Source organism: Ursus americanus, chromosome 32, assembly GCF_024610735.1.
Source record: "Ursus americanus isolate L20-20 chromosome 32, mUrsAme1.1.p, whole genome shotgun sequence".
Taxonomy (NCBI): domain Eukaryota; kingdom Metazoa; phylum Chordata; class Mammalia; order Carnivora; family Ursidae; genus Ursus; species Ursus americanus.
The window spans coordinates 28,919,109-28,932,143 of NC_142158.1; the positions used below are offsets into that span (position 1 = coordinate 28,919,109).

A 13,035-nucleotide genomic window follows, 5' to 3' on the forward strand; every position below is an offset into this window, starting at 1 on the left:
GGCGGGGCACTCCAGGGAGGAGGGCGTGGTGGGGGCGACGGGAAGGGTGAATGGAGGGCGGGGTCGTGAACTGGGGCCGGGGGGCGGGACTTGGAGTGACCATGGAGGTTGGGGGGGCAGTTAACGGATGTGGCATGGGGCGGGGGCCAGGCTGGAGGCCTGCTGCCGGGAAGGGGGGATTCCCTCCTGCCCCGAGGGCGGGTCTCCCTCCGAGGAAGGGGCTGCGGGAATTCCTTCTCCCTCCGGGTCTTGACTTTCCACCCGCCCCAGCCGCGGAGAGGCCACCACTCACTCTCTCGGCGCCCTCCAGGCGCTTTGGAGGTGAGGGAGGTGGGGTGAGGTGGTGCCCGCCCCCCCACCGGCTCCTCCTTCCCCCCAGTCCTCCCCTCCCACCACCCTCCCCCCCGAGCCGGTTTGTCCCTCCCCTCCCCTCCCCTCCTTCCCCCCGCCGCCTCCTCCTGCCGCTGCCGCTGCTTTGGCTGCTGCGTCATACGCCCCAGAGCTGCCGGGACGGAGGGGCTGGGCCTGGGGACCCCCCGGCCCTTGCCTGCCCGCCCTCCGACGCCCAGACGTGCCCTCCCCGCGCGGGGGGTTCGCCTCGATCTCCCACGTCTGCCTCTGCCCGGCTCCCGGCGGCCCCAGCTGTCACTGGTAAGGAGGCGGCGGGAGGCGCCCGTGGGGGGGCAGGGAGCCGGGGGTCGGCGCGCAGGGCGCGGGCGGGAGAGCCTCGCCGCCCAGGCATCGGTTCGGGCTGGGCCGACTCAAGTCCCCTCTCGGACTCGCCGTCATGGGGAGTAGAGACCGGGACTGGGACACGCCCCCCTCCCGGGGCACTCAGGGAAGTTATCTAACCCGGGGGCAGGGAGCCCCGTATTTGAGGGTGACCTGACATAACCTGGCGTCAGGATGATTGTTCTGAATGAGACACGCGGGCTCGGGGAGGCAGCCGTTTCTATTCTGGAAAACATTTCCAGAAAAGCTCCCAAAACACATATCTGGGTAGCAGAGCACCCCAATTATGACACCTCTGAAGAGGAGGAGGTGACAGCAGAAACTGAGTGGTAACCTTTGCTTCTGCAACCATCATTTCTCCTAAAACCTCGAGGCCAGGATATAGTATCCCAGGGGAGTTCTGGAAGCTGGGAAACTAGAGAACTAGGTTGGGGGGTGGGGGGTGTTAGGGAGAGGAGAGCCAGTCACCAGAGTTGGAAAAGCAGGAGTCAAGAAGCTTGGGAGGGGTGCTGTGTGGTTTCCTATCCAGGTGTCTCAGATTTGGAGACTGGGAGCACAGCTGCTTGAATCCTTGAGGCAAAGAAAAATGGGGAGTTTCTCAACATTCATAACCTTCTCCCATCCCACTTCTGGCTAGGCCCCCCCAGGATGCAATGGCACAGCCCCCCCGGCTGAGCCGCTCTGGTGCCCCCCCACTTTGGGACCCAGCCTCCCCTGCTTCCACCTCAGGCCCCAGGCCTCGGCTTTGGGAGGGTCAAGATGTGCTGGCCAGGTGGACGGATGGGCTGCTATACTTGGGGACCATCAAGAAGGTAAGGCATTTGACCTCTGACCTGTTACCTTTCCCCCGTTCTCCTTATGTAGTTCTGATTCCTGTTTCATCCCGTGTGCTCATCCATTCCAGGTGGACAGTGCTCGGGAGGTCTGTCTGGTCCAGTTTGAGGACGATTCCCAGTTTCTGGTTCTATGGAAAGACATTAGCCCCGGTGAGACCCTAGAGGCCCAAGCGTGTGCATGCCATGGAAAGCAGAAACCTGGCATGGGGGATGGAAAGGGGGCCTAAGGACAGGCCCCGCAACACTGTGTTCCCCCACAGCTGCCCTCCCCGGGGAGGAACTTCTCTGCTGTGTCTGTCGCTCTGAGACTGTGGTCCCTGGGAACCGGCTGGTCAGCTGTGAGAAGTGTCGCCACGGTGAGAGGGCGGGACACTTGAATGGTCTAGCTTGCCCTAAGCCTTCCAGGCTGCCTCTCAAGTCTTCCTTCCACCACTGGTCCTCATGCCACATGTCCTGGCTGAGTCCCCAAGCCACTGCTCCAGCCAGTCTCAACTCTGTAACCTCACTCCCTTCGAGCACAGGGAGAAACAGCCATGGAATGGGGGAGGTGTGAACTTTGTAGACAGGATGGTTCAGATACACCCTTTTCTAACTGTAAGACCTTGGGCAAATCCCCAAACCCCTAGGAGCCTGTCCCCTCACCTGTAAAATAAGGGTAATTCACCCACTACAGCCCGATCATGGTCAAGGATGAAATGAGGTGGCCAAGACTCCTCCTATCCCAGTGGCTAGCACACACAGGTATGCAGTGCAGTAAGTGGCCTACCATCAATATTATTGTTATTAAGCTTATCACCAGGACTGCCACGTTCCAAGGGCCCCAGCCCCTGGAGAAGGAGAGGGCACATCCTGGGTCTGCCGCCAGTGTGTCTTCGCTATTGCCACCAAGGTAAATCACTTTCCTGTGGGAGCCTCCCATCCACAGCCTCTCCCAAGCCTTTCCGCCCCTCCCTCCCCTGAGGCAGCTTGCCTGTTCCCTCTCTGCAGAGGGGGGGTGCACTGAAGAAGGGCCCCTATGCCCGGGCCATGCTGGGCATGAAGCTGTCCCTGCCATATGGACTAAAGGGGCTAGACTGGGATGCTGGACATCTGAGCAACCGGCAGCAGAGCTACTGTTACTGTGGTGGCCCTGGGGAGTGAGTAATGACGACTGGGGGGACTGGGGGGCGGCAGGGGTTAGGGAATGACTGATGGAGTGGGGGAAGGGATCCCAGGGAATGGAGGAGAAAGAACAGGACGAGGGGAGTGCTGAAGAGGGCTGGGGCCATTCGGGTGGGGACAGTGTCTGGGGGTCACTCGTCCTGTGCTGCCTCGCAGGTGGAACCTGAAAATGCTGCAGTGCCGGAGCTGCCTGCAGTGGTTCCATGAGGCCTGCACCCAGTGTCTGAGCAAGCCCCTCCTCTACGGGGACAGGTGAGACGGAGCCCTCTGGCTCTGCTCCCCACAGTCCCCCACGCCGCCTCAGAGCCCCGGCCTCCGAAGCTTGCCTCCCCTGCGCGCCCCATCCTTGCTGGTGAGTCCTCCGTAGCCTGGTATCGTTTCTTTGTATAAGGTGTGTACTCTCTCTCCCTCTTGCCCACTTCCAGGTTCTATGAGTTCGAATGCTGTGTGTGTCGGGGGGGCCCTGAGAAGGTCAGGAGGCTACAGCTTCGCTGGTGAGCTGGCATGACCTCAGCATAGATCCTCTCTCAGCACCCCCAGGATTTTACCCTATGTGCCCAAACTTCCCACCTCAGGACTCTCTAGGCTTTTGTAATGCTGCCACAACCTTGACAACTCAATATTTCTCCAGGGTGGATGTGGCCCATCTTGTCCTCTATCACCTCAGCGTTTGCTGTAAGAAAAAATACTTTGATTTTGACCGTGAGATCCTCCCCTTCACCTCTGAGAATTGGGACAGTTTGCTCCTCGGCGAGGTAAGGAGTGATGAAGCTTTGGGGGTGAGGGTGGAACAGAGAAGTATAAAGCAGGAGGGAAGGGAGAGGGACCACTGCTCCCCTGACCCCGTTTTCTTTCCCCTTCCCCAGCTCTCAGACACTCCCAAGGGAGAACGTTCTTCCAAACTCCTCTCTGCTCTCAACAGCCACAAGGACCGGTGAGTTGGAGGGCGGCTCAGAAAAAGATGCAGATATGGAAGACTGGGAGGGAAGGGGCTGCAACCCATCTGGGAAGGTCATCTCTGAAAAGGACTGAGTAATGGCATCAGAGGGGCCCTGTATTACTGCACTGACCCTGTATCATTTCTCTCCTCACCCCAGTTTCATTTCAGGGAGGGAGATTAAGAAGAGGAAATGCTTGTTTGGTCTCCATGCTCGGATCCCTCCCCCTGTGGAGCCCCTTACTGGAGATGGAGCCCCCACCAGGTCACTGGTCCAGGGAGGATGGGGAAATTCTCAGGGTATTAATGGGGGAGGCATACGTATGGAGATGGGGAGGTCTTTGGGGTGTCCGGGAGGGGGCTGGGGGGATAAGGAGGCCTCTTACAGCTTCCCTTCAGGGCAGGGCCCTGGGGGAGGGGTCTCACGTCCCCTGGGGAAGCGCCGGAGGCCGGAGCCAGAGCCCCTGAGGAGGAGGCAGAAGGGGAAAATGGAGGAGCTGGGGCCACCCTCAGCAGTGCGCAATCAGCCCGAGCCCCAGGAGCAAAGGGAGCGGGCTCGTCTGCAGAGGGCACTGCAGGTACAGGGGCAGGGGGATCCCCATGGAGCCAAATGGTGGTGTGGGAAGGAATCAAGGATTATCTCTCAGTCCTTTGCTCCTTCTTCTAGGCCTCAGTGTCTCCACCACCCTCCAGCCCTAACCAGAGTTACCAGGGCAGCAGCGGCTACAACTTCCGGCCCACAGACGCCCGCTGCCTGCCCAGGTCAGTGCTCCTTCATCCTCCAACCAGTTATGTACCCCTGGAATTTCTCCTCCCATTGTCTACATCCTCTGGACTTTCTTACCCAGAATTATTTTCCATCTCCCCCTTGGCTACTCACTTCTTATCCTAGAGAGACTTCCAGTACCAATGTCTGATCCCTAGTATTCTGGGGATGGGGATTCCTTGGGGCTGTTTGAGCTCTGCTCTTCTCAGTGGGAGAGGGTCCTGTTCCCCTGCTTCAGGTCCTGACTTTCCCCCTCCCCAACCCCAGCAGTCCCATCCGGATGTTCGCTTCCTTCCACCCCTCTGCCAGCACCGCAGGGACCTCTGGGGATGGTGAACCCCCAGACAGGTGAGATTCTTCCCCTTTACCTGTGCCACCCCTCTTCACGTCTGTGCTCTTAAGTTCTTCAGTCTCTAACCTCATTTCTCTGTGCCTCTGATCCACATGTGAGCTCCATTTTTAGTCAGTCCTTATCTGCATCTGGACTCACAATTGCCTTCTCTTCCTAGGTCACCCCTGGAACTTCACATTGGTTTCCCCACAGACATCCCTAAAAGTGCCCCCCACTCGATGACTGCCTCATCTTCCTCAGTCCCAGCCCCCTCCCCAGGTCTTCCTAGACGCTCAGCACCCTCTTCTCCCCTGTGCCGTAGTTTGTCTCCTGGGACTGGGGGAGGAGTCCGAGGTGGGGTTGGCTACCTGTCCCGAGGGGACCCTGTTCGGGTCCTTGCTCGGAGAGTACGGCCTGATGGTTCTGTGCAGTACCTGGTTGAGTGGGGAGGTGGGGGCATCTTCTGAATAGCCTGCCTCTGCCTACCTCCCCATTCACACACACCGGCACTTTCATACCCTGACCTCTGACCTCACCTACAGCTGGGATGTACCTGGGGAAGTAGGGGGGTAGTTCTCTCTACTGCCCAGGCTGGAATCCAGGTGGGGGGCTGGGGAAGAGGCTCTCTCTTCTCTACTCCCCTCCTGATTCCTGACCCTTCCCCCATCCCTCTTCCCATTTCCTTTGATGTTATTTTGTTACAGCTTTTTAAATATTTTTAAAATTATTTAACCCCTGGGGATGGAGACTGGGGGGGGATGATAAAGGATCCCAGACTCTGTATGATTGAAATAAAGGTAAATAAACAAATCTAGAAGCCCTGGGTCATTCTGGAAGAACACAGGGACTAGAAGCACTTCTAATCTTCTCAACCAAATTCACATACATGACAAGGAAAAAGGCAAAAGGCAGAGAAAACCAAAGACAGGATTTATTAGGGGCCCAGTCATCACCTGGAAGTCAGAGGGCACTGAAGTATACAAAGGGAACATGTCAGAAACAGGGCTCATCACGGTGGGACTGTGCTGGAGTCGGAAATGGACTCTGTAACCTGGCGTACCCAGTGCAGGTATGGGGAGTTCCCCTGCTCCACAGGCAATGCAATCACCTCAGCCACTTCGTAAGGGTGCACAGAACTGTGAAAACATGGGGGGATCACTCAAAGATCTACCTAAAGGAGCCTACCCCCTCAGACTGCCCAGCAGGTGCCACCCCACACCCTCACTGCTACCCATGTCAAAGTTCTCACCGAACAAAATCTGTCAAAGCTGGAACCAAGGAACTTTGGGTTTTAATCATCTAAGAAGCAAAGACAAACATGACTGAATCGAGGAGTGGGGTTGATTTCAGGATCTCAGATGAGGGAACAGGGTCAGGGAATTGAGGTTTCATTGGATGGGGAAATGTTTCTCACCATCAGCACCTCACTGTCCTCCTCAATCTTTCCTTTCCACTCATAGCTGAAAAGGTCAGGGAGAGAGTGTTGAGGGAGCAAAGATTGCCCTCAAGGAAAAGCACTGCCAATCAGCCCCTAGAGTTAGGTTAACCCCCCAACTCCTATGACTCACATGGATGTAATCTGAGGGATGAGGTTAACGCAGGCTGCCAGGCGCTTCTCCACCACAGCCCTGAAGGTGAAGAGAAAGCCCCATTAAGAAGGCCCCATGACCCGGAGTTTTGCACTGGCAGCCCAGAGCCAGGGTTCCTCGGGCAGGAAGCTGAGGAGTGCACTCTTCTCTCCCACCCCCAACTCTCTCCCGTCATGATCCTCCTTCCTCGCTCCACACTGAGGTCCCCACCTGGCGATCTCCTTGGCGACCTTCTCGTTGGGGCAGGTGACAAAGGCTGCAGAGACCGAGCCGGGAACATAGCCGGAGGTCGAGGCGGGCGAGGGCTGGGACGGGGGGCTTCCTGAAGCCATGGACAGCAGAGCTCGGGGAAGCAAGAGAAGGCGGGAGGCCACAGGCAGCAGCGCCGGCATCCAAAGAAGCGACAGGAGCAGAGCGGACTGAGAGCACGAAATGAATAGGGTGTCACCCCGCAAATACCCGAGGAAATTGCATCTCGGGAACCCTTGGATAAAGACAGGCTCTGCTTTCCCTCTTCTGCACCCCGAAGGGAAAGGTCCCTGAAGCTGGGAGAGAAACTTGGGAAATCAAGGCGGACTCGGTTTTCGCCCCCTCCTCAGGAGCCAACCTCTAGGATTTTTGGGTGCGGGTGGTGGTCGAGGCTTCGGGAACCGGAAGGGGCGGGGCCGGCCACTCACCCCTCCGCCGAGCAGGATTGCGGGAGCCCGCACCCCCCTCATGCAGCCTACTGTGGTTGAGTAGGGATGAATATCAAAAACCGCACGTAAAGCCGAGAAGGGACCCCAAACCTAGGAAGAGCGGCCTCTTCTTACCTGGGCAGCACCCACGTGATAAGAAAACAGCACATACCACGTGACAGTAGAAGCAGGCCCGCGAACCTCCAGAGCCAGCCAATCCTGGCCCTCACATGGGCCAGTTTGCCCCGCCTCCCGTCGGGGGAGGAGCGAAAGGGAATTTAGCCAATCGAGAGCCGAATCTGCGGACGTGCACGGAAATGGCACTCTTGTTTCCGTGTAAACCGGAAACGGCCAATTGCCGGCTGAGGAGAGCCGCAGCGGCGTTCCACTGTCACGTGAGGGGGCCGGTCTCCCTCCGGCGGCTGTACCTCAATGAGCTGCGCCAAGAGGCCAATCGCAGGCCAGCCCCGCAGGCCACGTGATGAGAGAGCTGGAGCTAGAAAGGGGGGGGTGCTGCAGACCCCGCTGACTCGATGCGACGGGTTGTGGAGTGGGGAATCATACTTAAACCCCAGAATGTACCCAGTTACAGCCCCTACACTGTTCCCGAGACCTTGAGGAGTGGGAGGGTCTGAGAAGATTGAACCTCAGGGGGTAAAGAGAGCGCCCCCTGCCTCTTTGGTTAGGACTGACATATGCCTAGGTTGGGTAATGAACAAGGATAATTTGAGAAGCCAGCTGTCCCTGGGCAGGGGATAGTGATTAGGCAGAGATGGGCACAGCAAGACGATGGCTAGGTGGGGAAAGATGCATTTTAAAAGGACAGAGTGAGACCCTGTAAATGGGATAGAGAGTGATGAAAATGGGGCTGAGGGCAATTCAGCCTTCTTAATTGAAACCCCAAAGGTCGAGACAGACTCGTGAATGGAGGGGGAGGGGAGAGGGGAGAGAGATGGCTTCAGGTTGGGGATGTGGAGGACACCAGGAAGTAGTGATGGTCCTTTTGTCCCTTACCCACCTCCTATTTAACTCTCCAGGACTGGTATACCTCTGAGTCTTGGGTCTCCTTCCCTTAACCCATCCCCCTAGGAGCCAGGACCTGTCCTACATAACTTCCCTGGGGCCCAAGCACATTCAGTGACCCAAAAATGGAGAGAGGGGCCAATGAGAGGAGAGAGAGGTGGGAGGAGGCAGCAGAGAAAAGGCTCTTGCCACTCCCCCTACCCAGTATTCCCCCTCCTTTCAAGGTTTGGGGTCTCTGGTCTGCTGGGTGGGCGTGACTGGGCGTTTTATCAGAGTTCTCTCATACCTGTGTCTCTGGGGATGGGGTCGCCCTGAGATCTGTCTTTGGGTTTGGAGTTTGTTTCTCAGCTAGATCTCTGTAGGGCCTTTCAGTATTTGCAGTGGGATCTTTCTCGGGACCGAGTTTCCTTTTTGTTTTGGGAGTTTCTGTGACCTCCGTCTCTCTCTGAGGTCTTTCAAAGTCTTCTTTATGAGTTTGGGTCTCTGCATTCTACATCTCTGAGCTACATGAGTGTCTCTCCCTGTCCCTCTCCCTTCTCCCCATCCTCAACCCCCAGGTCTGGAGTTTCTCTATCTCTTGACTTATCAGTCTCTGAGTCTGCAGTTTCTTTTCTCTGAGATGTAAGTCTGGGGTCTGGTATCTCTCTCTGGATCTGAGTCCTCTAAGAGCTAATTCTAGGTCTGGGTTTTTTCTAAATCTGGATCTCATCGTGTTCTTTGACTCTAGGTCTCTGATCTTGGTTCCTGAAATCACCATCTGATTCTGGAGTCTAAGATTTCTGTGGCTGTGGAGAACCTTTTTGAAACTGGACACTCATATTTTGACCTCTGACCCTTCTCTCAATGGGGGATCTGGGGTCTTTTTTTTTTTTTTTCTGAGATTGGGGTCTCTTTTCCTCTAGATTTTGGGTTTGTGCCTCAGATTAACCCCCCACCCCCAGGGTGGGCAGCAAGGTATCTTTCTTTGTGGGTCTGGGGTCTCTTCAGTCTCATGATCTGAGGTCTACATCTTTAGAACTGCCCTATCTCTCAGTCTGGTGTGTTTTTGAGTCAGGGGTCTCTCTCCCTAGTTCTCACTGAGTAGGGGTGGGGGCTGCAGAGTCTCTCTCTCCTCCTCCTCCAGCTTTCTCCTCTCTCGCTCGCTCCCCCGCCCCCCTCTCTCTCTCTCTCTCTCTCTCTCTCTCCCGGCTGCCGCTGCTGCCGTTGGCTCCTATTCTCCTCCTCCTCCTCCTCTCTCCTCCTCTCCGCTCCTCTCCGCTCCTCTCTCCTCCTCTCTCCTCCTCCTCCTCCTCCACCTCCTCCTCCTTCTCCCCCTCTCTCTCCCCCTCTTTCTCTCTTCTCTTTCTCCCCCGTCCCCCCCCCGCCCCCTCCCCCCCAGGCCTGATGAGCAGGTCTCGCGCCTCCATCCATCGGGGGAGCATCCCCGCGATGTCCTATGCCCCCTTCAGAGGTACGGTGGGGAGGGGAGGGGGAGGGCCAGTTGGGGGGGGGCAAGAGGGGGAGGGGCAGGGGTGGGGGGGGAGCAGAGCCGGGGCCAGGGAGGGGAGCAGCTGAAATGGAGGGAGAGAGAGGAGGACCGGGAAGGCAGGAATGGGAGCGATGGGGAAGGAGGGATTGGAGGCCAGAAGATAGGGGTAGATAGGGGCCGGAGGGGCCAGGAAACAGGCTTTGAAGGGGGCTGAGGGGAAAATGATGAAGGGGAAAGAGATTGCCAGAAAGGGTAGGAAGATAGAGGGATAGGGTTGGGGGAAGAGGTGCAGAAATAATTTGGAGGTGGGAGCTGAGAGATGAGGAAAATATTAAGGAAATAGAAGGACAGTCTTAGGAGAGGGGCTAGGAGGGGGCAATGAAAACATAGGGGTGAAAAGAGAAGCAAAGAAGATGGGGGGGTAGAATACGGTGAAGGGGCTCAGAGAATGGTAGGGGGTTGAAAAAGAGAAGAGGATGGAGGGAGAGAAGAAGGGGCCAGATGGAGAGAGAGGGAGGCAGTGGGGGGTGGGGGGAATGGAGGGTCCAGATGGAGGGAAGAGAGGAGAGAGGGAATGGGCTGGGGGAGGAGAGACCAGGGCAGGGGGAGGGCCAAATTATGTGTGTGTTTATTGAAGGGGGGAGGGGGCAATAGAAGTAAGACTGAGTGATGGAAGTAGAGGGCAGGTTAGGACCCTGCCCCAGACTCTGACCCTCCTTAAGGCCTTTGACCAGTGAAATGTAACCCCTGGGGTCCTATCCGCCCCCTTCACTTCACCACTTTTTACCCCCCTCCCCCACCTCCAATCCCTATTACCATTCTCCCTCCCTCCTCTGGTGTCCATCACCTATATCTTTCCCCCCATATGGTGTCCGTTCCTTATATGAGTCCCCCTTCTGTGCTTCCCTTATATCAGTTCTTTCTTTGGTCCATTCTCTCTCCCTCTCTTCTATCTGGTAGCTCCCTTATATCTCTACCGCGTCTTCACCTGTCCTTCATGACCCCCTTGTCTTAGTACCCCTGATAGGTGCACCTCATTTCTTCTGCCCCATGTCCACTTGGGCTCTTCTGGTATATTCCCTTGTCCCTAGGGATTTACTCTCATTTCTGCCTTCTTTTCTCTTGATCCATCCCTATGATTTGTCCCACAGCCCGTCCTCTATCCCTACCCCATTCCCTGTCTTGTCACTGCAAGTCTGTGCCTACCCGCTTTCCCCTAACACCTCAGCTCTTACCACCCATTCCTCTTTTCTTGTCTCCTCTACTTCCTGGGGTGTTGGAGATTTGGGTGCAAAGATGCAGGTTTTGATGGTTGGAACGGGACCTAGAAGACATCCCCATCTGAGCCTTGTGGGACTTCTTTTCCTAGTAAAATTTTCCCTTTTCTCAGCTGTGTTTGTCTGTCTCTTGCATCTGCCTCCCAGAATCATCCTTACTTAAGTCTAGACAATATGTGTGTGTGGGGTGTGTGTTTCCAGAGTTGCTTCTAAGCTAAGTTCCCTGCGGCCTTCCTTGCTCCCAGGAGGAAGGTGTCCCCTGAACTCTAACCTGTCTCCCTGTGGCCACAGCCTGAACCAGCCCCTCCCGGAATGATTAGATGTATCAACAGATTTCTCCTCTGGGAGTCCTCAGAGTCTGAGTGCAGTGGGCATGTTGCCTGCGGTGCGTGCAGTCTCAGAGCCTAGGAACTGATGATCTCTGTATCTAGAGGGTATCAGATAGAATCTCTGGGATGGCATTGAGATAGTGAAAGTCTTAAAGTATTGGGTTTTCTAAATATCTGTATTCTAGGGGTTCATCTCTGACTCTGATCTGCAGGTTGGGTAAATTTGAAGAACATGTTTGTAGACAGAAAGGGGCTAGATTTTTCAAAACTTTCCTACTCAGGGTATTAGAATGAAGCTTAACGACCAGTTCTTTTCCTGCACTATACCCATGATTAATTATCTTGTAAAGGTGACAGAATTAGATTTTTCTTCTTCTAAATTGTTTCTCACTGTGATACCTTAAACTTATTTTCTATCACTTTGATGTTACCAATTTGATTTCTTTCTGTCTTCCATAGTGCTTGTTCCCTGTGTCCCTTTGATGGTGTGTGGCACTGGGATTTAAAGGAGACAGTTGGCAGGGGTAGGGGCATGGGAAGAAGAGCTAAGTTGGGTAAGATGCCCCTGGGGGCATCTCCGAGCATGGGCAACGCTTGGTCTACTGTTTGTCCCCATCCCCAGCTTGAGCTTTTGGAGGAACCCCTTCCGTCCCAGGTCTGGATCTTCCGTTTTTCCTTCCTCTCTTTCTTCCCCAAGCTCCTCACTGTGCCTTGGAGAGGTTCCTCACATGTGGATCTGGCTTCCATCCTGTCCATGGAGACTAGGTGAAGAGAGGGGGCAGTATCGAATCTTTGATCTCTGGGCATGGAGTGGGAGAAGAGATCAATTCAGTCTCTGTTCATTCAAACAAAGTCATGTTTCCTACCTCCTCACTCTCCAGCCCCTCCCAGAGCCAGGTGTTGACAAGACCTATCTTCCCCCTACCACCAGAAGAACCAGAACTTTCCCCAGAGTTGATCAGGGTTGGGCTAGAGGAGGAGGGAGATGAGAATAGAGGAGAGGCAGGAGGAGAGGACTTTGTGAACAGGTAAGCTCCCTCACTTCCTCTCTTTTCCAGATGTTTAGCTCTCAGAATTTCATGCCCAAATGTTCCTACACCCCCGGCTCCATCCTTCTTTCCCACAGCTGTGTAGCTTTTTCCTCTCACTCTCTTACAGCTGGGGGAACCACCTTCCCTCCAAGTCCTTGTCTTCTTCAGTTATTTGGATGCCCTCCCTCCTCCCAGTCCCCTGCCACCACCATCTCTGTGTACTTCTCTTCTGCCGGTTCTGCTGTACCCTCCATCTTTTCATGTTTTGGGTATGGATGAAGAGCACCGCCACCTTTCTCTGCCTCTGAATGTGCACCCTCTCTGTCATGATATAATCCCCCTCCCTGAACCGCCCGTCTGTATTTCTTTCCTGCAGTTTACAGAGCCCCCATGTGATGTGATTTCCCCTCCCCTCTTTCCTCCCAGATATACAGGCGTATCTTCTGTTCCCTTAAATAAGTTACCATGTGCCTCACCCCCGTCTGTGGCGGGTGGGGTCTCATTCTCCTACTTTGTGGACTCTCTTCTTGCCATTTTGGGCCTCTGTCTCCTAAGTGCATAGAACCTCCCTTACCATTTCTGTGTGTCTCTGTCCCCCAGATGTACGGGGACCCCCTATGCACCGAACCCAATACGTTCATTCCCCATATGATCGTCCTGGTTGGAACCCACGGTTCTGCATCATCTCGGGGAACCAGCTTCTCATGCTGGATGAGGACGAGGTGAGCAGAGTGGGAAGGTTGGGGAAAGACCTCTGGGTAGCATGGGAGAATGTGGAGAGAAAGATGAGGAGAATCCTCATTAGTGAAGGGGTGAGAGACACAGAGAAAGCAAAGAAGAGAGAAACATTTGCAAGCAGTCGGAGGAGGGTGGCCATT

General features: G+C 55.4%; 2 protein-coding genes across 7 annotated transcripts; one reads left to right on the plus strand and one right to left on the minus strand.

Annotated features, from left to right (window-relative positions):
• Positions 1-521: 521 nt before the first annotated feature.
• Positions 522-5,580, plus strand: PHF1 (PHD finger protein 1). Of its 5 annotated transcripts, none has more exons than XM_045795500.2 (15): positions 522-651; positions 1,370-1,544; positions 1,637-1,718; positions 1,829-1,924; positions 2,357-2,457; positions 2,556-2,704; positions 2,886-2,981; positions 3,155-3,223; positions 3,361-3,484; positions 3,596-3,663; positions 3,827-3,931; positions 4,055-4,244; positions 4,334-4,428; positions 4,700-4,780; positions 4,942-5,580. In XM_045795500.2, exons 2-15 carry the CDS (start codon positions 1,386-1,388, stop codon positions 5,228-5,230), a joined length of 1,704 nt encoding a protein of 567 aa, XP_045651456.1. In that variant the 5' UTR covers positions 522-651; positions 1,370-1,385; the 3' UTR covers positions 5,231-5,580. The 5 variants fall into 5 exon arrangements, with proteins under 5 accessions (XP_045651456.1, XP_045651457.1, XP_045651458.1 ...); XM_045795501.2 differs by having other exon boundaries at positions 4,703-4,780; XM_045795502.2 differs by lacking the exon at positions 4,700-4,780.
• Positions 5,581-5,671: 91 nt separating this feature from the next.
• CUTA (cutA divalent cation tolerance homolog) lies at positions 5,672-7,268 on the minus strand. Of its 2 annotated transcripts, none has more exons than XM_045795506.2 (6): positions 7,165-7,268; positions 6,563-6,771; positions 6,332-6,391; positions 6,178-6,223; positions 6,013-6,062; positions 5,672-5,899 (listed from the first exon to the last, which is right to left on the minus strand). In XM_045795506.2, exons 2-6 carry the CDS (start codon positions 6,742-6,744, stop codon positions 5,773-5,775), a joined length of 465 nt encoding a protein of 154 aa, XP_045651462.1. In that variant the 5' UTR covers positions 6,745-6,771; positions 7,165-7,268; the 3' UTR covers positions 5,672-5,772. The 2 variants fall into 2 exon arrangements, with proteins under 2 accessions (XP_045651462.1, XP_045651461.1); XM_045795505.2 differs by having other exon boundaries at positions 7,030-7,181.
• Between the last annotated feature and the right edge of the window lie 5,767 nt (positions 7,269-13,035).

Coding starts and splice junctions, on each gene's coding strand:
- PHF1 (XM_045795500.2), top strand. CDS start 1,386: ATGGCACAGCCCCCCCGGCTGAGCCGCTCTGGTGCCCCCCCACTTTGG. Junction 1,545..1,636: donor ACTTGGGGACCATCAAGAAG/GTAAGGCATTTG, acceptor CATCCATTCCAG/GTGGACAGTGCTCGGGAGGT. Junction 3,485..3,595: donor ACAGTTTGCTCCTCGGCGAG/GTAAGGAGTGAT, acceptor CCCCTTCCCCAG/CTCTCAGACACTCCCAAGGG.
- CUTA (XM_045795505.2), bottom strand. CDS start 7,071: ATGAGGGGGGTGCGGGCTCCCGCAATCCTGCTCGGCGGAGGG. Junction 6,392..6,562: donor GTCGCCAAGGAGATCGCCAG/GTGGGGACCTCA, acceptor CTTCACCTTCAG/GGCTGTGGTGGAGAAGCGCC. Junction 5,900..6,012: donor GCTTTGACAGATTTTGTTCG/GTGAGAACTTTG, acceptor ATGTTTTCACAG/TTCTGTGCACCCTTACGAAG.